The sequence below is a fragment of the Nannobrachium achirus genome (assembly GCF_963921795.1).
Source record: "Nannobrachium achirus genome assembly, chromosome: 9".
Taxonomy (NCBI): Eukaryota; Metazoa; Chordata; class Actinopteri; order Myctophiformes; family Myctophidae; genus Nannobrachium; species Nannobrachium achirus.
The window spans coordinates 55280299-55307798 of record NC_137818.1 but is presented as its reverse complement, the minus strand read 5'-3'; the positions used below and the strand labels follow the sequence as shown (position 1 = coordinate 55307798).

The 27500-nt window shown below is 45.0% G+C and overlaps 1 protein-coding gene across 1 annotated transcript in view; it reads right to left on the bottom strand.

Moving 5' to 3' along the window:
- The window catches only part of LOC308290988 (cadherin-4-like), a gene marked incomplete at both ends in the record, with an annotated part of 85018 nt that overhangs the window by 16290 nt on the left and 41228 nt on the right, over positions 1-27500 (bottom strand). The window contains 3 exons of the mRNA XM_080732902.1: positions 8920-9176; positions 15322-15507; positions 22993-23130. Coding sequence (XP_080589028.1) covers positions 8920-9176; positions 15322-15507; positions 22993-23130 — 581 coding nt within the window. The remainder of the gene's footprint in view (positions 1-8919; positions 9177-15321; positions 15508-22992; positions 23131-27500) is intronic.

Sequence of the window (27500 nt, the reverse complement as noted above, 5' to 3'; positions counted from 1 at the left end):
CACAGTATGTCTACACTCATCCCATCAACATGAATCTCTCCCATATAGCGCCACCTCCAGGCCGATTTTTAAAAACACATTTTTGGAAACTGTTCCTACAGATTTTGCCCTAAAATCACGAAAATCACTACACAGTATGTCTACACTCATGTCATCAACATGGATCAGGAAGATTTTGGCAAAACACATTTTTGCCCTATTTGTGGAGATAAGTGACCTACGGTCGCTTATCTCCCGATTAGGGAGTCTTACTGGTGTTATCTATTTTCAACTCTTATAGCCATCTAAATTGAAATTGATTTGACCTCAGCCTCGATCAGGTCTGCTTGAAGCTAAATACAGTCTACAAACAAATGCATACAGATAACCTATTGATGCAGGTGCATTTCTACCATGGTGTGTTTGTGGGGTGATGGGAATGGATGGGTGCCGATGGGGAGGGTGTAATCTCTCCTCTCCCCTGCAGAGCGGGAGGAGGGATTTTCCCAGCAGGCAGTGAGTTGAGTTCCTAGCGGTGCAGCGCAGTACAGGAAAGGGAAACATATCGTTGTTGTCGGGTGGAAACCTTGTATGTCCAAAACAGTTTGTTTTGGATTTATCATTTTAAAAATTATCTATAATAGTGAAAATAGCCGATCTACAAGCACACAACGCCTCGCATCGCGAGGCGTTGTGTGCTTGTAGATCTGCTATTTTCACTAGTTTTGTGCGACAGTCTTGTATGATGAAGCAGGGCTTTACTTTACGAAGAAACGTACACATTTGAAACTTGGAGATACAAGGTTTCTGCCGGACAGTGACGATATATATAATATTCCTGCACTCCCGAGGTGAGCTGAGCCCCGTGGCCACTGACTGTCAGACTGTGAAATGACTGGCGGGGGCTGGAGCACGTCCAGCACCCGGGGGTGAGGGATACAAGTGTGAAAAGGCAGTAAGAGACAAATTAGAGAAACGAGGGCGAACTCACAACTTTACTGGTTGACGTGCAGAGAATGTTAGAGAGGCAGGGGCTGACATTTCTAAAGGGGCCTTTTGGTGAAAATATCGAAAATAGCAGACCCCCAAGCTCACAACGTGGTGCGCTGCGACGCGTTGTGAGCTTGGAGGTCTGCTATTTTCGATGCTTGATTTCTATACAGAGAGGGTAATTCTTTCAACATAAGATGCTGCATTCAAGTTCAGGAGAGTTTGGACAAGGCTATTCTCTTGAATGCTGCCTTCAGGTATGCCATGGAAAGGGGGCATTTGCATTTCTTTCACCGTCTGGAGAGGGCACTTTCTTACAGACGAATAAAAGGGCAGGGGCTCAAGCCCCCTTTGATGTCTATGTGTGCAGGTGCCTGCTGATTGAAGCACATGTAATGCATGTGATCCGGAGGTGTTGTTCACCTCGGCAGGATCTACCTCACACCTGAAATGTGACAGTAACTGCAAAGGTATTCTTTCTTTCCGCCTTCACCCCCGGTGTGGCTGAGCTTTGGGACACCTTTTCTCCCTCCATTGTGTCCATTGAAAGGTGGACAGGCCCTGTTCTCTCTGTGCTTCTCTGCTGTCTGACAACACGTTAAGAGGATTAGAGCCGGGGTGCCTGGTGGCTCAGCCAGTTAGTATATCCTCCGGGTGAGCGCAAGGATCCAGGTTAGAATCCGACCCCATCAGGTGAGTCAGTACTAGGATACAACAGCAGAAATGTGTTTGGGGAGGAATCAATTGGTATAACGACTAAATTGGGCGAAAAAGGGGTAAAAATAATTGGCTAAAATACCTCTGGGACTCAAATTATTAAAAACAAAAGATCTTGTTTCATGTCTCTCCTCTCTCTGTCCTCTCTCTCTAGTAGAGTCTAGACTGAACCAAAATAAAGTATAAAAATATGGCAAAAATAAAACTGTTAATATAAAAATATAAATATGACAAAGAATGAAAAAGAAAAAGGAAGGAAAAAAAAGAGGTTAAAGAAACCATTCAGTCTGCGACTGTTGCCAGAGCCAGACCTCTTAATTGCCTTTTAATGAAGTCTCCCAAACAGTGCTCATTGCTAATAAATCGTATGGAAAGTAAATAAAGCACATAATGACCCACAGACCGAGCTCGTTTTCCTAGTCATTTAACTCATATAGTGCCAATCCCGCGAAGACTCGTGAAAAGTACTCGAATACCCAGAGTGCCAATCCCGAGTATACTCGTGAAAAGTACTGTAACGGCGGTTACATTACCGAGTACAATGGCCGGAGGTCCGGAGCAGAAATCCGTCGCTGATTTGTCATCATCACGGCTCCACGAGCACAAAATAGTCATCCCATAACATTGAGGTGGACGGCCGATCTCATCTTTAATGTTCATTATCTCAAAACTACACTTTAGAAGCGAAGATGGAGGCAGATGCTCGCTTATGTTACACATGTATAAAAGCTCCGGTCCGCCATTACACAACTCCACGTGGACAAGGATCGGTTCCGGCGCAGGACGCGATGACGTCAGACCGGAAGTGTTTGCGCTGTGGACTTCTGGCCTTCAAAATAAGATAACGGGGGTGATGCCAACCTGAGACTGGCATCGTGGACTTTATAATCCGTTAATTTCATGTTGAGACAATCCAGAGTATAATTAGCCTTGTTTTTTTTTCCCTTTCTTTCAAAGAAAACTTCATGCAGGTTAACAGCGTGTCAGCACGGTGCTGAAAGCAGATCCCTGTCGAAGTGTCTGGTTTCAACATGGCTTCCTCTTAATTCCCTTTTTTTAATTTAAGGTTCAGGGTTTTCAGGTGGCTTTCAATTACACGGTAGGGCTAATCGTACCATTAGAACAAGGTTTTTGGAAGGAAGCTGCAGTGTTGTTGTTTACAAATCCCCGCCATTAGCAACACCGCCGTGGGGGCGACTGGCAGTCAGTGGCCAAGACTAACTTTTAATGAAGTGTTTTCTGTTTAGTTGGAAAGGTAAACACTTCTTGTTTACCCCCTGTGCTTTTTGTAATGAAAAAAACACAATCAAAAACTAATTAACGCACTTTGCGGTGCGAAAAGTGTTTCTATTCGTTCCCTTTCCTTATTTCAAATGCCTCGCCAAGCAATGGGTCTACTCTGTACAGAAGTTTGTCTCGTTTGTGAGTTGGTGTGTGTGTGTGTGCGTGTGTGCGTGTGTGCGTGTGTGTGTGTGTGTGTGTGTGTGTGTGTACAACATTTATGTTTCAAACCCATGACCCCCGAGGATGAAAAATACATGTCTCAAGCTCAGGCACGGCATTGTGGGTAATCATTTATGCGAGTGTCTCTGATCTCATGTGGACCTGAACGTGCAGCATCTGACAGGTGATGCATGATACCTCACTCTGCCCTCCTTCGTCCCCCACCTCCACCCTGAACCCCCACCCCGGTCCACATCAACCCCCAACAAACCCCTGTCTGTCTGCATTCACCCCCCTGTCTGATGAGCACCTGTCATGTTCAAACTACCACCTGCACTCATCTCTCAGCCGCCACGCTTGAATTTACACTTTTACGACTTCCGTAAATCTTCCTTGCTAAATCTCCCAACATCCATTTTACGTATAGATATACCTGCCTGCCGTGCATGTTGTGTTCGCCGTTATGAGGGCTGTAGGAAGCTGAAAGTGCAAAGGCTTGATGTAAACATTATGATACAGTGATGTAAAGATTATACTACAGTGATGTAAATATGTAATAATGATGTAATAGTATATATAAATATATTATTATAATACAGGGTTTCAGTGGTTCACATCCTGGGACTATCCAATTTTACATGAATACATTTTTCAGCCCAATTTAGTCTTTATGCCAATTAATTCCATCCACTGCTTGCCACTGCTGTTGTGTCCTATTGGCTCACGTGCCAGTGAGGAGCCCCAACTGGCAAGTATCTTACAGTACTTGTATTGTATTTTGATTTTACACTTGTGTATATATATATGTCTTATGTTCTGTGGTAACTTGCTTTTGTTATACTAGCTCTTACCCGTTCAAAGATATGAGCTCCGAAATGATGTGCAGAGTGTGTGGGTTATGGGATGTGTGTATATGAGGGATGGAAAGTAACTTTAACTGGTGTTTGCATGATAATATGTAGGAGCATCAATGTAAGAATTACCCGTTTCGTTTAATGGCTACAGAGATACTGTGTTCCCCCCCACCCCCTGCCCGCCCGCCCGCCTGCACACACACCCGCCTGCACACACACACACACACACACACACACACACACACACACACACACACACACACACACACACACACACACACACACACACACACACACACACACACAGAGCTGGTTAAACATGTTGCCTCATGCTAGATGCAGAATAGATATGCCTCATGCTAGATGCAGAATAGATAGTAGATACACCATAAAAATGCTAATATACAGCATATGATTTGTGAAAGTGACAAACGGCCTTCACAGTTATGTTAGGTGTGTTCATATGCTAATGGTGATGCGATTTCAGATCAATTGCTCCAGCCATTGAGGAGAAACGCTGTTACAGACAGACAGACAGACAGACAGACAGACAGACAGACAGACAGACAGACACTCACTCAGACATTCGGAGAATTATATGTTTGATGTCAGGGACTATGGATGAAAATGTGCATTCTTGCTAACTGTACAGTATATTTACATTGCATTTCGAACTGAGCTGTACACTATTCCACCATTTTTGAATGGCTTTCATTCATTTACTGTATACAGTCCCTCTCAAATGAACAAATACTGCAAAGTAAAGTAGATGGATGCAAATGGGGTGAAAACGGAAACATGTTTGGTTTACAGCTAGAAAATAAGAGCTTTTCTCTGTGCGTGTGTGTGTGTGTGTGTGTGTGTGTGTGTGTGTGTGTGTGTGTGTGTGTGTGTGTGTGTGTGTGTGTGTGTGTGTGTGTGTGTGTGTGTGCGTGCGTGCGTGTGTGCGCGCGTGCGTGCGTACGTACGTGTTTGTTTGTGTGTAAGATGTAATGTGTAAATGCGATAGGGGAAAAAGGGAGGGTGTTGGAGAAAGTGAATTAAGCAGAGAAGGATAGAGAGAGAGAGAGAGAGAGTGAGTGAGTGAGTGAGAGAGAGAGAGAGAGAGAGAGAGAGAGAGAGAGAGAGAGAGAGAGAGAGAGAGAGAGAGAGAGAGAGAGAGCGAGCAGCTGGCGTCCTCCTAAATTATAATGTACACCCAATTTACTCTCATTTACTGTGAAATTAGCTGGTAAATGTGTTTACATCTTCTCCCCAGAAAGCACAGGAGGAAAGGAGCTGGTGGAGTTTGTAGGAGGTATTAATGTCACATACAGACTGTACACAGACCCAGCTTTCTGTCTGGCTGCGTCCACAGAGCACAGTTGTTATCAACAGAGTTGGTACCAACCCTATCCTGATAACTTCATCAGATTATAGAGGTATAAATCACACACAATAGGTGCAGGATAATAATCTGGGCTGTCTCTTAAAGATAAACTGCATGTGTACCTGTGTGTAGTCCAGGACTGTTGTTTTTTGTGAGATCAATATCAAGAAAATAATATCATATATCATAATATTAATATCAATGCTACTATCATACTTTTGTCCGGAAACTTTAATGCCATTGCATTTGAAAAATGAATCTGCTGCTAGTGCACCGTTGCTCCAGTTACCACACATAGGCCTACTCTGTTCAGGGATCTGCCATGAACATAGTCACTCCAAAAAATAAGGATTAGAAAATATAGAAATTATAGAAATAGGCCATATGCACAGCAGCCATATTGGAGAGAAGTTGGGTCTCTTCTCACTTCCTTCAAAGCTTCCTACTAATGAAGCCTCTGTTCCATTTCATGTAGCAAAGTGGTTCTTAAACCTTCCATTTCAAGGACCCCCTGAGAGTGTACAAATGGAACCAAATGGACACGTAATTAAGGGGTCATTTGGAACCCCCAAGGAACCATCAGGGTCCCTAGACCACACTTTGAGACCCACTGGTGTTTCCAGTGAGCCAACATGCACAATATCAGGACCTTGACTCTGTTTGACTAGAATGGAACAGAGCCTTCATTAGAATTATTGGTAACACCTGTGAAGGAAGTGAGAAGAGAACCAACTTCTCTCCAAAATGGCTCATATAGCCTATTGCACACATGTGGGCCACTACAGCTGTGTAACAGCCATAACTCAGTGACCGGTACAAGCAGCAAAATGTTGCTTGTGCTCTGACTTGTCCCAAGTTTATCTGTCTCTTCTTTTAGTGTTTGTCAGGGCGTTGTCTATTATTTCCAGTGTTTCAGGTCACCTGTGTGTCTGGCTCTGTCAATGTTCCTCGTTGTTTGCTGAACTCCCACTACAGTATATGTAACTTTGGCCACGTGCAGACGACAAAGCTAGGTCTCTAGACTAGAGAAAAACAGCACAATTGTGTTGCGTTCTGACTTGTTATTGTGAGTCTACATGGTAACGCACCAGCATTGAAAATGATGTAATGTGCATGCCATATGTCGCTAGGTGGCGGTGACGCACAGATAGACGCCGCTTCCATGTCCTTGTTTACATTCACCATGGTAACGTGGCTGCACGTAGTCTGCTCGTGAGCCATGACATCACATGTTTTGTCGTTTCCTCCGTTTCTCCTGTTCAGATGGAGACGCGAAGCAGGTTGTGTTCAAAGATTTCCACTCTGGAAAGAGTTTCAACTTTGTTGCATTTCAACCCTCGAGAACGCTGTTGTGGTTTAAACAGATGGCATATCTGACATTTTATTTTTGCTGTTTTCTATAGAAAACAGCGGCGTCTGAACAGCGCCTTTAATCAGCGATTCTGCTTCGGTCTCTGCACTTGGGTCCACTTCTTCACTACTCTATGACAGGGAGGAGGAATGAACTGCTTTAAAGCGTGCGGAAACAATTTAGCTGTGTTAGTCCTTGGCTCAGATGTATTGCTTTTATATTTTGCCCCAGTGTTCGATCATTCTAACCCTTCTGAACACAGAAGTGTTCTCATGGGAGTAAAATCGTGCTCTTGAAAGAAAGGCTGGGATCAAGGAGGGTGTGATCAATAGCAACAATAATAATAACTTGGATTTATATGGCGCCTTTCAAAATCCCAAGGATGCTTAACAATTACGAAATAAACAAACTATTTTCCAATATCCTGAGTAAACGCGGATTTGAAAGAGTCCAGTGTTGCTGTCTAGTGAGCACACTTCCACACTGAAAGCTCCATCGCCGAGGGTCCTCTTATTGCTGGGAAGGATGGTGAGGAGCCCTAAGTCAGAAGACCTCAGGTTCTGGAGCTAGGGCATGGAGAGCTTTATAGGTGAGGAGGAGCGGTTTTTAGGTGATGCAGAACTTAACCGGAAGCCAGTGAAGGCATTTGAGGGTAGGGGTGATGTGCTGCGTGCCAGGGTTTGGTACAGGTGAGCACTCTGGCAGCTCAGTTTTGCACATACGGATCCCCACTGCCCCATTACTTCTAATACTCAAGTACAAATTGTAATGAACAACTTTCACACGGTCGGGTATTATTTGACCAGGGATATATGGGGCTGTCACGATTAGGACATTTTTTAGACGATTATGTAATAATTGTGACAGCCTTAGGGATATATCCATGCTTTGACTCACGTAACCATCGTGCAGGTGCATTTACAGTATACTGTACAGTAGTTAAGTTGACAGCATGATGGAAGGGAGGCCAGCTGGTCATTTAAAGGTTGGTTCACACATGAAATCCATAGGGCTTTAACATTCAGCCTGCCGGCAGACAGAGTGCTGTCTCCGCATTGTCTATGGCCTATGGTGTGTGTGTGTGTGTGTGTGTGTGTGTGTGTGTGTGTGTGTGTGTGTGTGTGTGTGTGTGTGTGTGTGTGTGTGTGTGTGTGTGTGTGTGTGTGTGCGTATGCGTGTGCGTGTGCGTGTGCGTGTGCTTGTGCGTGTGCGTGTGTGCATGCGGGCATGTGTGCGCGTATGCATTCATGCGATGTGTGTGTGTGCACTTATTATATGGAATACACACAACTGTAATTAACCCAGAATCTAGTAGACTTAATTAACCCTCTTAACCTTGCTACTCAGAGTGCTAGACTGGCTCATAATCCTTGCTGCCTTTGAGAGATGGCCAGTGTCAAGATATACAGTAGACCCATCCCTGCCCTCTGACCTCCAACTGCTGAGATGGAACAGAGGCCTTTCTGCCTGCTGATTGTGCATAATTATGATGCAGGAAGGATTTACAAGCCGCGCACTTCAATTAGGACTCTCTGTGTACAGGTCAGGAAATGTTAAGTTGGACAATATAGCACCTGGCCATTATACTGCGGAGCCTCACTGTTCTAAATGCTGCAAGGCTGGAGGTCATTTGAAGCAGCAAAGTCGAAAAATAGTGTATAATTCGAACACACAAGGGGGAAAGAAATTTCCAAATAGAAATGCATTCAGAGAGAAGGCATTTCAATGACCGTAGTCCCAAATCATCTGCTAAATCTGAGTTCTTGTTGTGACAGACAATTTAACAGACATATTGTCGTTGTCGGGTGGAAACCTCGTATCTCCAAGTTTCAAATTTGTATGTTCTTTCGCAAAGTAAAGCCCTGCTTCATCGTACAAGGCTTTCGCACAAAGGTAGTGAAAACAGCAGATCTACAAGCACATCGTCTGTTTTCACTAGTTAAAATCATTTTTAAAATGAAAAATTCGGTTTTGGACACACAAGGTTTTCACCGACAACGACGATATGCTTGCTATTACAATCCACTGGATCCACTGACCGTAGAGTAATGACACGCACATAGACACACAAACATTACCAACCCAGGACAGTCCAGTCAATGCAGGGAAACACCAGCAGTCGTATACAATTAATCAAATGTTCTTTCACTAGGCTGTACATTTGAATGCTATCTGTTCAGATAGCATTGAACGTAAAGGATAAACCCAGTGTGTACCTGATGGTCTGTGGCTGCTGCAGCCTGTCGGGGTCGGAGGCAGAGAATGTTGTCAGGCTGGTGCCAGCAGGGACCCCCTCCTCAAAGCGGATGTGCTTGGGGTTGGTGGGGAAGTAAGGTGGCTCGTTGACGTCCTGGACGGAGATGGTGACGCCGGCTGTGGACTGGAGCGAGGACTGGATGCCGCTGGCCAGGTGGGCCTGGTTGGAGACCACCACCGTCAGCATGAAGGCACGGTTCATCTCAAAGTCCACCGGCTAGAGGTGATGAGAGGGATAAGACACAGTAAAGCCCTTTGCACACAGGACAGTTGCGTTTCTACCGTTTGCTGTATGAATAAAACGCATTGGATTTGGTGTGCAATGCTGTGCGGAATCGGCGCTGCGGATCCCAAAAGGAGTCATAAAAGGAGTGATGAGTTTTTCACCGCATGCGACAAGACGCACGAATCGAACTGGGTTCGATCGAGAAAAAAACGCACGGCGGCAGCCACTCGTCGCACGGCTAATTCGGAGCCGGTGTGCATGTGGTCATAGAGAATCATTGTTTTCTTTTCAAAAAATGATATTGTCCGTTTTATCCGTGCGGTTAAACGCGCCTGTGTGCAAAGGGCTTTAGTCCTCCTCCTGGTAAAACCCAGGTTGTTGTATTCAGTTCTTCTGTGGATAACAGATTGGAGGTAGGCCAAGAGAGGTTTGTGGAATCCAGCAGGAGGGGGAAAATACAGTGCTCATTGTAGTGTGTCTGATTCTAAACTGATCACATGCATGACTTTACAAAAAAAAAAATGAAAAAGTTTTATATAACTGGAAAAAGTTCTATTAACTGTATAATTCACACCAACAAACAACACTGGGTTAAAGCTATATTAGTTTATATAAGATAAATGCTGACTGACCAATCCAGCTAGGGTTAGGGTTAGGGTAGTAGTTACTGTAGGTGTCTTCCCCACAATGGAAGAGTAAGACCACCTCCAAACACAGCTGATGTGCTACAGTAGTTATGTAGGGTATGCGCATGCATAAAGTGAATCGCAAATCGAGTGGCAGTCATTACGTTAAATGCAATCAGATAGGACGTTTCTGTTTGGATGTATAGGCTGTAAAGGCCAGAAAGTAGGTTTTGGCCGCATACCCTCTATTGACATACTCTATACAAATGAATTAAAATAATGTTTTGTTAATTAAAATAAGACCAAGATTCTAGCTGTATATTTCTGCTACTGTTGGTATTTAGGTACTTATTGATCCCCAGAGGGAAATTAGGTTGTTACACCAGAACCCATAGAACAACATATAGACAGACGAGACAGGACAGCATAGACAGTACATAACAGGAGAAAAGCTGACACACCAGTCTCAGCAGTAATCTGACATCTGGAGATGGAGGGCAGGATTTGTCTCTTCACCACGGTATTCAGCCTTATTTTGATTACAGTCAGCTTTTCAATTTGAAAATCTCCCACTTCATGGTCATTGCATCTGCGTTGAAGGGAGTCTTGTGTACAGGGACGTGCTGGCCATTGGGAAAAGCTGGACAACTCCCGAACGGCCGGTTCATTCCCGGCCGGTCCAGGTCCATTAGGAAAAAAAATAATATAAAATGTCGGCCTTCGTTCCATTTTGGGGGCTGGGCGGCCAACAAAGTAAATCGTCATTATCGGGCAGAAACCTCGTATCTCCAAGTTTCAAATTTATAATTTTTTTCGCAAAGCAAAGCCCTGCTTCATCATACAAGGCCGCTGCACAAAAGTAGTGAAAACAGCAGATCTACAAGCACACAACGCCTCGCGGTGCGAGGCGTTGTGTGCTTGTAGATCGGCTGTTTTCACTAGTTTAAATCATTTTTAAATGATAAATACAAAACAAATTGTTTTGGACATATAAGGTTTCCACCCGACAACGACCAAATATAACAAAAAAAAAAGAAAAATGAGGGCCTCTCCAACTCTTTTTCCCGGGCTGAATCAGGGTCCCAGCACGTCCCTGCTTGTGTATGATAGATACAGTAATGAATGCGCAGATGGGAGCTCTGCAGAGCCATCCCCAGATGAATTGAACCTCTTATCTTTAAACTTCTCTAAAACTTCGCCTGCACCAACAATCCACCCCCAAAAGCCCCTTCCCACCGTTTCAAACCCTCCATATCTGCAATTATCTGTAATTGCTAATTACAAATCCTGCGTTAAGTGGAGCCAGCAATGCTTAAACTATTCATAGGCTTCTGTCATGACTCTTCTTCGCATGCGTTTGTGTGTGCGTGAGTAAGCCATGGGCTCTCTGATGGATGAGCCTAAACTGGAATGACAGGCCTGTGCTCTCCTAATGAAGACCACACAATCAGGTTAAAATGACAACACCGACAGACAGAGAGAGAGAGAGAGAGAGAGAGAGAGAGAGAGAGAGAGAGAGAGAGAGAGAGAGAGACCTGAACAAACACGCTTCTTGTACTTGATGCTGGAACATTTTTAGATATGTGGTTGATGATTATCGTCACGGGGCTCGTGTCTGTTGCCTTTGATGCTGATGATAAAAGACTGTGAGCTCATCTGTACATCGCGATGCCTTTAACGTTATCGGTGGACGGCGCGCGACAGCCCTGTGCCAATGTAAGGAAGCATCCGTCGTCACACAGATAGCACGCAGACGCCCCGGTGCCGATGTATGACAGCATCCTTCATCACTCAGACAGCTCTGTTGACTAGTGTGCCTGGTGGAGTATATAGCAGGCATGAAGGTGCCGAGATGTCTACTATGATTTTGTAGTTGTTATTTAGAGTAGCCAATGATTATTTTCCCCTTTTAATTTAGCCATTTAGCAGACTGATAAGTGTGAGAATTACTTGTTATGCCAAATAATTCCTCCCCACACAATTCTATGTTGTACCCAACTGGCTCACTTGCCCACACCGGGAGAACGTAGAGCTTCCGTTCAACATTACTCACAGACAGTGGCCACCACAGCCCAGCCAGTAGGAGTACAGTATGTGCAGTGACAAAGATCGCCCTCTCCGACCGGCTTCCTTTCCCAGAAAACCACCAGTCGTGTTCATATATGGACGACCGGACAAACCAGATGCGGTGAATTCACCCTTTGTCAAGTCCCGCCCGTTGTCCCGCCCCTCTTTGCACCCATTGGTTGGTGTCTTGGTGGGACAAAAGTTCTTTCTCTCCATCCACTACCATTGAAATGCAGTTGCTTCTTATTGTTATTCGCTGTATTCTCATTTTAAACTTGGTTTCAATAAAACGGAGCCTCTCAGGTGCAGTATAGTGACTGGGCATGTTTTAAAATGTTTTTATTTCTCCAAAAAATTATGTTTTAGCAAATTCAACATAAAAAAGGCAGGACAAGGCAGAAAGAGCCTGCTGGTTGGTCAGTCAGGGACCAATCAGAAGGCTGACAAAGGGTGAATTCAGACCCATGAGATTTCACGGTGGTGGACATGCCCATGTTGTGTAGGCTACTGTTGTGTACTCATGTGTCCATGCACATTGACGTTGTGGTGCATCCGCTGGGAGCCCATCAACAAGTTGTTCCATGCTCGAGGATCTTTGATAAACAGAGCACATTCAGTGCACAGCGGGGTCCAGAGGATGGCTGACGGCTGCCTAACACACACACGCATACACGCACACACACACACACACACACACACACACACACACACACACACACACACACACACACACACACACACACACACACACACACACACACACACACACACAAACACACACACACACACACACAGCCTGAGGGAAGGATGCGAATAAGGAATGAGAGTTCAATAACGTGGCCTCAACCTCTTGCCCGCGAGAAAATAAATCTCCTATCGGCCCCCACATCACCGCGCGCCGTCTCTTCTAGGCTTCTGCCTAATCTGTAACAACTTGATCTGACTTATATCCCTCATCTCCTTGAGATCCACACAAGCTCTCTCTCCTCCCGAATCCCTCTACTGCTCACCTCATCTCCACTCGCGCTGCCATCCTCGAGCTGTGATTTACATATCTTAATGAATGATCCGAGCGGGGGCGGATGGTGTTTATGTGTTTACGTGAACACTTGTTTGTGTGCCGACGTTATTACCAGCGAACACTGCTGTCTCATGAGCTCCCCAGAGAGCAGTCTAAACGTGTGACATGTTCTGGTTGAGACCTCAGCCCTTGTTCAGAGAGGAGCCGGGGTCCCTGCTGGGAGACTGCAACAAACTCAGATGTCAGTGCAATGCAGCCATGTATCTCTGCCAGCAGCCACAGAGGCCCTGGTAAACACTTACAGTAGAAATATACCAACGCAGAGCCTTCCAGTGACTTCTCGCCTGCCTATCCCAGGTTGTTTGATGAGAAGCCGATTAGTGTGGGTAGCCATTCCGGCTCCTGGTCCCCAGAGAGAGAGAGAGTCAAAGCCTTCTTTTGTTTACTCTCTGAGACATTCTATTCCTCGCTGTTCCCGTGGGAGTCCTGTCTCTTATTTTATGATTTCCTGATAACTTCCCATGGGGTCACTATTCGGAAGCTTAAAGCTGCCCAGCTGCCTGCTGAATTTTACATCAGGGGCTGAGTGGAGAGGAAAAGATTATAAAAGGCAGTCATCTAGAGATAATGAAGAGAACAAAATGCCAACGCTCTGTGCTCTGGGTGCTGTGGGAATTGGAGAGGTGTTACAGATTTAGTTTTTTGGCATTATTGTAATACGGTATATGAGAGAATCACGTTGCAGGAGTCTGGAACAAAGGAACAATACCCCAGGCTCCTCAAGTTTGAGTAAATAATCAAGTTATTTACACAAAAACACCTGCTACATTCTAAATACAGTACATTCAAGGACAGGCGCTGAGAGACAGATACACACACCTGCTCTGATCAGACAGACGCAAAGCATTGGCCATTGACTTGCAGGAAAAATATAGAAAACTGACAATAACAACGTGTGTGCGTGTGTGTGTGTGTGTGTGTGTGTGTGTGTGTGTGTGTGTGTGTGTGCGTGCGTGCGTGCGTGCGTGCGTGCGTGCGTGCGTGCGTGTGTGTGCATGCGTGTGTGCGTAAAGTACAGAACTACAGATGTGCTGTTTCAAGTCTTCAGGCTTTACTGCTATTTTCCTGAAAATGTCCTGCAAATGCATGTTTCCACAGGTTTCTTTCCCTGTTTTGCCTTTCAAATCTTTATGGAGAATGGAGCGTAGTTTTGAAGAAACCCGCAAATGGCAAGAAACCACGACATTCCCTTTAGATTTAAACTCGTAAAAATAGCAAAAAAAAAAGCTGATCTACAAGCTCAATGGTCTGCCAATCCACTGTCCACTGGAAATCTACTGTCTTGTGGCAGCGCGTGTGAAGTTTTGAAACGGCACATCTGTATGTGTCTAGAGCACACATGTGTACATTTAAAGTGTTCAAAATCAGCCTCGTTTCAAGATTAAAGATTTGCATTGTTACAATACAAATTGTCTTGCAAGTACACAGGTTCTGGCAGCAACACAACTAAATAAGAAATAACAATAAAATAGCAATTGTAATAAAAAATAATGAATAATAAACTGAGTTAGTTTCATAGTGATGGCAGTTGTCTATTTTCCCTGTGGGTAAAAGTATAAATGAGCTGAAGCATTAAACAGTGTGTTTACCTACCAGAACAAGTTGTTACTAGAAAATACTTTGTTGTTGCAGCCATTTACAACAGCAGCTACTACATTATGACTGCATAAAGAAAGCTTGCATTGTAATTGGGAAATCAATACCTCATTTCCTACAATGGGTTCAGCAGCTATTGTGTTGCAAGTCTGCACGCTTTGTGTGTTGTGGCTGTGAAGGACACAGCGGTCTCCAATCCCTCATTTGGACATAAAGAGGCTTTTCAAAGTCAAAGGACCCCAATCTGTCCTCAGCTGACTCCCTGGACTATTGCTATCGCCGTTAGCAACCATGTTGACAGCGAAAAGCCCATCCGACACAACCACGTGGCCAAATAACACCACTTTATGTGTGTGACTGACCATGTGTACAGTACAACAATAACCTGTACAGGGCAAGATTCGGGCCACATGCTGATTCCGTGGCATCTTGACATAAAAAAAACAACAACTTGGTTTGCAGATTTTTCAGTCTCAATTTGAGTGCTCCTACACTTGGAAAGGAGTATCTAGTATGGATGCCCCCCGAGCGCCTTCCTAGGAAGGTCCTCGATGCATGTCCCACTGGGAGGAGACCAAAGACCAGATGGAAGGACTATATCTCCAAACTGACTTGGGAACGCCTCAGTATACTCCCTGAGGGAGTGGATGAAGTTGCTTGGGATAAGGAAATCTGGAAATTTCAGTTGGAATTGTTACCCCCGCGACCCGATTCCGGATAAACGGTTGAAGATGGATGGATGGATGGATGAATTTGTACTTCTTACCTTCACCACGGTGACCATGCCGTCGTTGGAGACCGGGTCGGTGCGGATGGTGAAGTGTCCGGCGGGGTCTCCACTGATGATGCGGTAGACGGCGTTCCAGTTGGGCGAGTGAGGCTGGTCGGCATCGATCACAGTCAGGTTAGCCACTGCCACGTCCACCCTGTTCTCTGGAACCTCACCGGTAAACTGATGGGACAGAGAGAGAAAGAGAGAGAGAGAGAGAGAGAGAGAGAGAGAGAGAGAGAGAGAGAGAGAGAGAGAGAGAGAGGAGAATGTTAGCCTGCACCACAACGGTACTTCAATCAGTCTTCATCCTGGCTGGAGCTGCAGCCTTCCGGGATCTTTCACGAGCCATTTGAGAATGACAATTTTTACAAAGTGCCACTCAGTGCTCCATGTTCATTTTTCTTTTACAATACAAGCCCACTCTCTCATCTTTTCCTCTTGGGTGTGCAGTTATAGCAAGCATTAAGCTTGCTATAACTGCACACCCTCATTAAGAGGCCACTATTTCAATTCAGTAAAAATGCATGCAAGCACGCACAGGCGCACACACACACACGCACGCAGTCACAGAGAGGGAAGTAATTCGGTTCCAGTACCAATGGCTCCATTTCCCCACGTCGATTTCCCCTCCATTCTCTATTGCCATCCCAGAGAGCAATAATATTCCATTGTGTTAAAAGGCATTAGGGCAGAGGAGGATGGAACGTGTGGTGACAGACAGAGGTTTACAGTGACAGAGGCTCAAGCAGCTGTGCAAGTCTGTATGAGAGGTTTGAAGATGTCCTCCTGCTCCACAAACACATGTGCTTTGTCCTGATAAGCCTGATGAAGAGTGAAGCTCTGTCTGTCGTCTGTCTGTTCTGGTGGGATTGATCAAAGCTATCCAGACTCAGGGGATTAAAGCAGAGAGAGAGAGAGAGAGAGAGAGAGAGAGAGAGAGAGAGAGAGAGAGAGAGAGACAGACAGAGAGAGACAGACAGAGAGAGAGAGACAGAGAGAGACAGAGAAACAGAGAGACAGAGAGATAGAGAGACGGAGACGGAGACAGATGTACCCCAGACATACGTCCATCAAACCAGGCACACTCTAGACGCCATGTTGGCAAGAGGCGTGAAAGAGTCGCTGAGCTGCTTATTTGAGTGTAGGATATCAAATAGCATTAAAGCCCCCTGACCAAACACTCCACCAGACCATAATACCCTGCCTGGCATCCCTCAACATCAGGCCAGCAAACAGCCCACGGCAGCGGGCAGATTAGGTGTGCAGTGTGTGTGTGTGTGTGTGTGTGTGTGTGTGTGTGTGTGTGGTGCGTGCGTGCGTGCGTGCGTGCGTGCGTGCGTGCGTGCGTGCGTGCGTGCGTGCGTGCGTGCGTGCGTGCGTGCGTGCGTGTGTGTGTGCGTGCGTGCGTGCGTGTGTGTGTGTGCCATTATCCGTGCTTTTCTACGCCACTGGTTCTCAAACTTTTTTAGCTGCAAATAACTTTTTCCTCCACGGCACCCCAGACTTACATTCTTTACTTTACAGCACCTTACATTCCATATGGTAAGGTATTTAATTATGTAAATCATTCCCCCTAATATGAAAACTTGTGAGAATATCCGCTTCCCTAGGAGAGATTGAAAACAACTTTATACTTGCAAGTGAAGATAACTTGACGTTTAACAACTTGACTCCCGGCATCTCGATTATGGCGGGAACATAGATAAAAAATAACACCGCTGTGAGCTTGTAGAAGTCTTGGCGAAGAGATTTGGCGTAGATCGAAAAAGAATGCACTCATCTCAAGTACAAAGGGTCTACAGCAGGGGTCTTCAACATGTTCAGGCCAAGCACCCCTTAGCTGAGAGAGAGATGAAGCAGGGACCCCCAGATTCCATATAGTTTCATCGTTTGACTACACAATCATCAGTGTATTTTGGATTCATGTCAATTTGTGTTTTCAGATATTTAACCACTTGAACCGTCAATACTTAATACACTTGACACTTCACTCTAGACTGTACTTAGTCTGCTCTTTTTTCCCCTATACACCAAACCTCTTTGCCGGAAATAGCAGATCTACAAGCTCACAACGCCTCGCGCTGCGAGGCGTTGAGAGCTTGTAGATCTGCTATTTTTGGCTAAAGTTCTCTGAATATGGACGCTAGGGTTCAAGTGGATAAACTGAAGCGATATTGATGAATTCCAAATGTCAAAGTACTCTGCGGCACCCCTGGACTAGTGCCATGGTACCCATTTTTGAGAAACCCTGTTCTACGCGTCCTCTGCACTAAGCTCTGTGGCTCGTAGTTAGTACAGCGGGTGCATTGAAATTGCCTGCAGAGCATAGACAGCCCCGCCCCCCTCGACTGCCTCCCCCTCCACACTTTTGCGTTAGTATAATGAAGCCTTCAGGGGCTAGTTAAAGCCGGGTTACATTCTTTGTGATTAACACACAGAATGTGAGGGATCAGCACAGCTCTGTTATTATCAATAAGCTAGTTTAAAAGTAAAATGATATTTTAACCAATCTGCATGGTAGAGTATGTTAACACAACTAGTACATCTGCAGTGGTTGGAGGTGCTCATTTTAGACCCTGGTGTCGGTTAGGACACCTGCAAAGTCAATAAAGTTATTTGAAGCAGATGGTGCACCAGATTGAGCAGTCATCTCCAATTACATCTTTTGTTGTGAGACGGAGACAATGGACTTAAAACCTCCGGATTGTAGCTGTATGATCCCTCCTCTCTTAGTCGCTCTAATTTAGTCAGCCATATGATTTCTCTCACTCTCTCTCTCTGTGTGTGTGTGTGTGTGTGTGTGTGTGTGTGTGTGTGGGTGTGTGTGTGTGTGTGTGTGTGTGTGTGTGTGTGTGTGTGTGTGTGTGTGTGTGTGTGTGTGTGTGTGTGTGTGTGTGTGTGTGTGTGTGTGCGCGCGTGCATGCGTGTGTGTGTGCGCGTGCGTGCATGTGTGCGTGTGTGGGCGTAAGTGTGGGCGTAAGTGTGTGTCTGTGTAAATGGTAAATGGTGCATTTATAGCGCCTTTATCCAAGGCGCTTTACAATGATTGTGCATTACACTCACCAATTCATACACACATTCATGCACCAATGGCGGACGAAACCCTGCAAGGCACCAACCTGCTCATCAGGTGCAATTAGGGATTCAGTGTCTTGCTCAAGGACACTAAATCTGGGGGAGCCTGGGATCAAACTTGGAGCTTTACTCTTAACTCTTTGAGTGCCAGCGCCCTCTAGGGGCCAAAGAATGCCAGCGCATCTCTCATAGGCGAGCGCTTTAGCTTCCAGGACTTCAGCTTCCAGGACCTGACGTGCTCACGTTCATGCACGGCATGGAAATGTCCCGGATGAAGATGCTAACAGAATGGCTATTCCCATTTTGTCATCTAAAAGATCATTTTTGGGCGATTTCGCCGTAAATAAACCTCGCGCCGCTTTCCTAAAACACAAAAAAGAGATATAAGCCTTTAAAGATGCGGTCTTTCATTGGATTAGGCGGAGATTGGCGATTGCGTTCGCAAATTACGGCCGGCCGGGACGTTGTTAGCTTTCGGCTAGTAGCTACAAAAATCAAGCCAGGCTTCAGAAGGCCTCTTATCATTTTATTCATTTAATTAAATAAAGCCGAACTACTTCGGGATCGGCACACTTGTGTACTCATCGGAAGCGGCGCCGAACATCGGGTGAACATTGGGGAGCTCAAAAATGTATTTTAAACCATTTTTAATGGAATATATCGTCGGACAGAGTAGAACGGCTAGCTGGCTAGCGGCTAGCGAGCCAGGACCACCCACGACTCTACAAACAGCTCGGGGTAAGTGAATTAATAAAAAAAAGATTGTATTGGATTGAAATAAAGCCGAACTAGTTCGGGATCGGCACCAGATGAGTTAACAGAATGAGGATTCTTCTTTAATCTCACAATGTTAGAAACGGCATTACATCTCTGTGTCTTTGACTGGTACCAGTTAACATGTGCTGCTTTCACTCTAACCTTACACTGGTTCAGGAGCTGTTAATAATGCACCAGGCGTGGGACCTCATTCATCGGAGACTCAGATTCTCCGCTCTGATATTCGCTTCTCTCTTTCTGCGCTATCGTGTCTCTCAGGACGGAACAAAAGGCGAGGCGGAGAACAGGCTCTTTCACTGTGACTGGCACCGGGACGCAGCGTTCGACAAAACACTTCATGCCAGCGCAGCCACCCACCTGTCACTGTGTTGGCAGTGGAGGAACTATAGTGGAGGAGGAGGAGGAGGAGGGGAGGGAACATGTGACAAGGAGCCTCATCATGGGGACGTTGTGGAGATGACATGTACTGTAGGAAGGAGGCCAAGGCACAGCGGTGGTGCTGCCTGCTGTACTGCATAGGCATTCCCCCCTGACTGCATGCTTTCACAAACAACCACAACATCCTACTATACTGACTGCATGCACAACATCCTACTATTACTCCATCCATCCCTTCATGACTGGGACTCTTTCCTCCAACCCTCACCCTGCATATGTGCATCTCTTTCCTTTCAGCTCCCATCCCTCCATTCTTACATCACTCTCTCTCTCCGGACTCTCAATACTTCTACCCTTCTACATTATAGTCCCCCCAGGACTCCGCGATTCGCAGATTTTTCGGCCCATCGCAGATTGTTCTGCCATCCGCGGAATAACAGTAAAACCTGACATTATATCAGTTATTACTGATCTACAAGCTCACAACGTGCCGCGACGCGTTGTGAGCTTGTAGATCGGCTATTATAAAACAATTCGATTTTTCTAACAACTAATTACAATTAATTGTAGCTATTTCATGAAGGGTTTTACTTGATTATTAGAACTAACTAATTTCTTGCTTGATAACCGGTCATTTTAGGTCGTTTTTTAATGTCTGCGGAATGAAGAATTGTTCTCCGCAGAATTCCGCAGAATCAGGATTTTTCTCAGCGGAATCAAGACTTTTTCTCTGCAGATTTCTGGGGGGACTATATATATCACATATCACAAGTGCATTAAACTTCTTTAAATCCACATTTTATTTCGTATGGTCTTGTCTGCTTGCCTGCCTGCCTGCTTGCCCCTGCATGCACGTACGCACGTACACATGCACGCACACACGCACGCAAGCACGCGCGCACGCGCGCACGCACACCTCAACTGCTGCCTTGAAAAATGGGTCAGCTTCTAATAGGGATGATGAAATGTTAATCATCCACGTTAAAGACAAATTCCCCAAGCTTTCTATTTGTGGGACACTTTGATACTCTAGATGTATGGGGTTCGCTGCAAACAGTAAACATTTGCATAATGGCCCTGCGTTCTCAACAAAATGTTTTTTATGTTACCCCACTGCTAAACTGGATGATTTATGAGGGGAGTGGGTGAAAAGTGCTCTGCTCATCACAGCTCCAAGTCCTCCACTAAAGTTCATCATCAATATCCATGATGGCATTAACTTGTTTTGTGGCGATGATGGAAATGCATTAAGCCATTCAGAATGGGTACACTGTATTGTGTATTATTATTTTATGCTTTAACTATTGAAAAATAGCAGATCTACAAGCTTGTAGATCTGCTATTTAACATTAGAATTTTGACCCAATTTTGACCCGACTCCATAAGTGTCTTTTGAATCCTTCTAAGGTTTTTTGAAAAACCTATGTTTCTATGTCAGTGGTTCTCAAACCTTTTCATGTGAAGGACCCCCAAAATGATATGTATTTGGCCACGGACCCCCATCTCAAAATATTTAGTTCCAGGGACCCCCCAGAAGCAAAATTTGAGTTACAAACGTTCACTTAAAAAATACATATATTCAAAGATTTTCACACATTTTCACGACTTTTCAAAAATAGCAGATCTACAAGCTTGCAGCTTCGCACTCGGTGCCGCGCTGTGAGCTTGTATATCTGCTATTTTTCAATAGTTAAAGCAGTCAATAATTCTAGGCCTAAATGGGTTAAACACGCCGAAATACAGTTAGAGAATACCAATCTATTACTGGCCGCTGTCATCCATATGCTGATGTCACAAGAGAATGCTAATGTAGACGAGGGGGGGTGCAGAGTGGGGCTGGTGAGTCAAGAAAGACTTCTGATTTACAAGGATCCATGTCTGTGATTTATCACTGCTACTGTAACCAACAGCTCCTAGGATAAAACAATCCTTCATTCTCATCTCCCGTTTCCATCACTCTCTCATCACTTTTTCTTCTTTTCCTCTTCTTCAGCATCACTAGGCGGTGCTCCACAAATCAACTCTTCCCTTTAAACACCTTTCTGGAGGGCTCACCTCCTCCTTCATGCTAATGCTAATCTGTTAGCGCCTTCCTAGAGCTATAGGCCCACTGCAGGTACAGGCACAGCTGCTGTGATCACAGTTGCAGTGCTAAGCATCTTATCTACCCAAGAGGCCTATGCGCACACACACACACGCGTGCGCGCACACGGACACACACGCACACACACACAGTAATATTGACGCCTGAAGCGAAACAGACACCTGGATGTAGAGAGACTCTTCATCATACCATTAAGCTCTTAATGTATCTTGGGATACAGGACACATGAACCTGCCTTGTCGCTTATGCTTCTGCCCCTCTAGCCATAAATAATACAAACTACCTCCATCCCTGTGGCCCTTTGATGTTATACTATACAACATTCCATTGTTACCCCCTCTCCAGAAGAGAGCAACTCATTCCTCGGAGACTTCTCGTTCCGCTGTTCTTATAGGGGGAGAGCCAGCGGCCCAACCCAGCTCTGAACACTTACTGGAACTGTGACAGCAGAGACACTCCAGCAAATGGAGAGACAGAGACATGCAGCAACAGCCAGGTCTGGAGACAGCATCAGAGACAGTGACACAGGGGGCGCGCGCTAGGGAGTGGGTATTTGGACAGCACTCATTTGTTCCACTTAACCGTATTCGCTGTTGTCGAGATGCACTCAGTCATTCCATACTTTCCTCTTTGATTCTTACCTCTGTCTTCAGAATGACCTTTTGTAATGTAATCACTCCTGTAAACATCATTACCACCATGATAACCATCATTAACAATGCCAGTTTTCTCGTTGATTAAAGTCGATATGGTTTAATTTGTGTCCGCCCGTGTGTATGTGTAAATTATCTGCAGCAAAATGTTACTAAAGTCTCTTAAATCTTCCATTATTTTGTCATGATTACAGACCCTCCCTTACTCAACCTTTATGTTCCTCCATCCATTGTTAGGGCTGTCACATCGCGACGCGTTGTGAGCTTGTAGATCGGCTATTTCCACTATCAATGTTCTTTTTTAATTATAAAGTAGTCAAATATGTCAGTAATTTCTTTATATATTATTTAGGTTATGTGTCATATCTACCATGTGCAACTTCAAAGCCTAAAAGCCAAACAGAAATATAATTGTCAATGAAAAAACACAATTAAATCGTTAATCGCAATTATTTGAGTGACAATTAATCGTCATGAATATGTCATAATTGTGACAGTCCTATCCATTGGTCTAATCATTCCATCACTTGTATTTTCACCCCTACACATACTCCTTTCTATCTCTCCACTTCACCAGCATCATTCCATCCATCATTCACACTTTACTTCCCTCTGTCTCTCTTTAGGCCCCTCCCTCGCCAACCTCACTAGCGCCCTCATTTCCTTCCCTTCACTCACGGTTCTGGAGGTGAGCATGGGGGGATTGTCGTTGATGTCGGAGACCGTTATGATGGCTGTAGCCGTGTTGGAGAGACCAAAGTTCAGGTTGCCCTCCATGTCCGTCGCCTGCACGATGATGGAGTACTGGGACACTTTCTGTGGGAGAGAAGGAGAAGAGAATAAACACCATTATGATTCATCAGCAGCAGGAAACAGCAGGCTAAGCTCCAACCCAGCTGACCAGTCAACAGCCTAGAACCTGAATACAGTAGCCGGGCAGATAACAGAAATAATCGTTCACTTGCGGATACAAGCACCAAAATTGGCACACATACTCCTTAGGGATTGCTCTTTTCATAAAACCATCTGGCCAAATCAAATTTCAAGATGGCGGCCATTTTTCAAGATGGCCGCCATTGAATATACAGTAATCTTGCATTCCGCAATAAAATACCATAGACCTGTCCTATTTGAATGATCTTGGTGTCAAATCATACATTTTTCACTATGTAGAATCCAAATTTGGACCCATGGACTTACTCACTGGCTTCCTTGTACCATATATCAGTCCCGGAATCCTAATATTCTGATAAATTAGAGGTTTGTGTTATGTCTGACTCTCTTAGTATTGTTAGAGGTTTATAGTGTGTATGTGTGTGTGTGTGTGTGTGTGTGTGTGGGGGGGGGGGGGGGGGGGGGGGTAATGTAGTAATGTAGTAACTCAACAGAGCGGATTTCAATGCACAGCGGCTGACGCGGCTAAAATGCATGGTAGATATAATAGCGCCGTGGGATCACTCTTTGTCTAGTCTCTATTCGTCGACCTTTTCGACTTGGGTAACCCTGCCAGGAGTACAGGAGTACAAGACTCCTGCCGACATAGCTCTGAGGGTCATGGAGACACGCAAACTGCCTCACCACGATAAGGTGATGATCCCGTCGAGGCAGGAGTTTTTTTTTTTTTTTTTATCTAGGGCCTAGGCAGTATAGTACAATAGTATAGTAGGCCTAGACTACAATGCTTCTAAACCTCGCACCTGCAGCTGCACAGTGCCGTGCAGGTCAGACCAAAGCGGTAGCATTTGCATCGACTGCAGCATTCCAACTTGCATCCACACTTGGTCAGCTGCTGGCAACTCTCTGCAATGGGTGGGAGCTCAGTTGCTTCAGTGCTGCTTGCGTTGGAGGAATGGCTTCGTATGGCCTCTGCTTCCGAGCAAACAAGTCCAACCTCGCATCATTGACACCTTCAGCTGTGCTGGATCGGTCGTACATCATGACCACAAACTTCTCCAAGGTTTTCAGGTCTTCATCATCCACTACAGGTGGGTAATGGCTGAGTTTGCTGAAGACACCGGAAGCCTCATCACAAACATTCCAGGTTTGCCACGCAGACTTCTTCCCCTTTCCGCGGAATGCTGAAACAACATCGCAGCCAGTGAAGGCATGGAAGAAGAGCATCCCTTTGCTCTTTTCTGCAAGAGTGCAACACAGGTCATGAACAGAATCCACTTTAAGTTCTGTCTTTGGCCAAAGGCAACCCACTGCCCAGCCCTGAGGCTCATAGGGCAGGAGTCTATGTCCTGTTTCTGTGAGGCTGCTTGATGTACATTAAGTACCCCTAGTGGACATGATAATAGTTTGTCACAGGGACATACCCCAATCCAGCCTTTGATGCTGAGGTCATAGATTCAAGATGTATGACAAGGTCCATATATGGAGTTCCCTGATGTCTTCAATATTAAGCCCATATCTAACAGGACTTCATATGGGAATGCCCATATATGGAGGCCACATTGGCCACATACCACACTAACATAATCCATATATGGCCAAGACAGATGGCCAAGACAGCCCATATCTGTGTGACTGGTTCTACAGACAGGGAGCTCCATGTATGGGCATAAAAGGGTATGTTGTCAGTTGTCATGGACATCATAGTACTTTCACATAACAAATAACTGAGTAAGCATGTTTGGGCTCTCACAGCATATCTCCATATACAGTACATGGATCTCCATATATGGGTACCAGGGGGTCTCCATATATGGGTAACAGGTCCGATACATCACTGGCCAGATGGCAAAGAATTGGCACCCTGAGGCATCTAACTAGTAAATAATACTGAGAATACTAATAAACCATCAAGTACACTACATAAACCCAGGATACATAAAACTAACAGTTTCTAATATTATTCTTGCAAGAATAGGGCCAAAACTGAAACAGCCGTTTGGATGGCCCCCTGTAGTAACGCTGAGGACACCTGGGGGTCCCGGACCCTGTGGAAGACCCCTGGTATTAGCTACAGAGCCCAGGTACAGGTACAAAAGCTTTTATGCTTCAATTATGATCTAATTTGACACTGTTCTGGAGCAGGAGCAGAGCAAGGACTGTACTGAGATAGGCTCAGGGGTCATTTCGGGGGTCCCAGGTGAGGAGAGACCCCCACCAAAAGTCATAAAGGTTATTCTGGCTGCTTCAAAAGTGCAATATATGAACTTAGAATGTTTTAAAACCTTCAAAACAACTCTAATATGAAAATTGGACATTAACTGGCTGACATACTGTTCTGCGAGGTCCTAAAATAGATGACCCCCCAGAAAGGGGGCTGGGGTCAGGACAATCTGACACCCATCATTTTCTGACAGTTTGGTCCCTATAAAAGCCAAAGCAGTAAAAAAAAAATACATTTTAGCAAAGAAATCCTTAGAAGTACACTTCTTATCACACTAGGTAGTAACTCCGAGGACCCCCAGGGGTCCCGAAGCCCCTGTGGAAGACCCCTGGTATTTGTTACTACTTTTTTTTTGTTTTCAGAAAAAAACGTTTATGCTTCAATTATGATCTAATATGACATTGTTCTGGAGCAGGAGCAGAGCGAGTACTGAGAAAGGCTCAGGGGTCCATCTGGGGGGTCCCAGGTGAGGAAAGACCCCAACCAAAAGTCAGAAAGCTTATTCTGGCTGCTTCAAAAGTGTAATAAATGAACTCAGAATGTTTTAAAACCTACAAAACAACCCTAATATTAAGAAAATTGGACATTAACTGGCTGGCGTACTGTTCTGGCAGGTCCCAAACTAGATGACCCCCAGAAAGGGGGTGGGGGACCGGAAAAGTTGACACCCATCATTTTCTCATAGTTTGGACTCTATAGAACCAGGATCTGCAAAAAGATAAATTTTAGCACAAAAATCCTACGGGAGCTGTTTTTTGGACGCATCGCACCACACTATTAGCAGAATATTAAGATTCCGGGACTGATATATGGTACAAGGACGCCATTGAGTAAGTCCATGGGTCCAAATTTGGATTCTACATAGTGATACATGTATGATTTGACACCAAAATTATTCAAATAGGACAAGTCTATGGGATTTGATTGCGGAATGCAAGATTACTGTATATTCAATGGCGGCCATCATGAAAATTGGCCGCCATCTTGATTTTTTTTTTGGCCAGATGGTTTTCTGAAAAGAGCAATGCCTAAGGAGTATGTGTGCCAATTTTGGTGCTTGTATCCGCAAGTGAACGATTCACCTGTAATATGCACTTTATCTGCCTCGCTACAGGGGGAAAAACATGTTTATCACAACAGCTTGTGTGTAGGAGCTGTCCATGGTGCTGGTGTCAACACGTAACAAGCAGCTTGTGTAGGAACTCTCCGTGGTGCTGGTGTCAACACAACACCAGCTTGTTTGGGAGCTGTCCTTGGTGCTGGTGTCAACACAGTATCAACCAGAGAGCAGTCTATCAGGTCATTCAGGTACCGTCACTTAGAAACAGCTAGATTAATTGGTACTCCTGAGTAGAGCCCTGCACACATGATTGTTTTCTTATTCCTGCTCCGTTCTGCTGGATTTCTGACTGCTGGATTTTCCATCAATTTGTGTTTCCATCAAATTGTGTCTTTGGTTAGAAGATCATGAAAGGTACTTTATTTTTGGCATATTTTTTATGTAAGGTAATTACTGAATGTTATGTTTGCACAGAGTTTGTAAAACCACGTTGATTTTATTATTTGTATGTTATTGTACACCTTTGCAATGTAGTGTCTCGTAAGTCCATGTGGGCTGGGAAGGGGGTACTAACAGTATGGTTCACAAAAGGGAAAGAGGAGCACTCGTCAAAAAGTACTTCCAAAAAACACTCGTCTTGGGTGCACGGTTCAGGCAAACAATGAACTTCACAACAAGGACACCAGAATTCACTTTAGACTGAATTCTTCCACATAAATTGGAGGTTTCCCCAGCAGCAGCAAACAGACGAACGTTTCAACCACACAGGGTCACATTAAGTGTCACTTATAAAGGGGACCGGGGTACTAACAGTCTGGTTCATGGCATTCCGATTATAATCAATCAATCAATCAATCAATCAATCAATCAGTCAGTCAGTCCCCCCACACACACACACAAACACAAAATGTAATAAAAGAAGTGAGCGGTGCAAACACGACACATGAGCAAATCTCCTTGTATGGGCCGTTCTGTCCGTGACATCAGATACTTTATGTGTATGAGCAC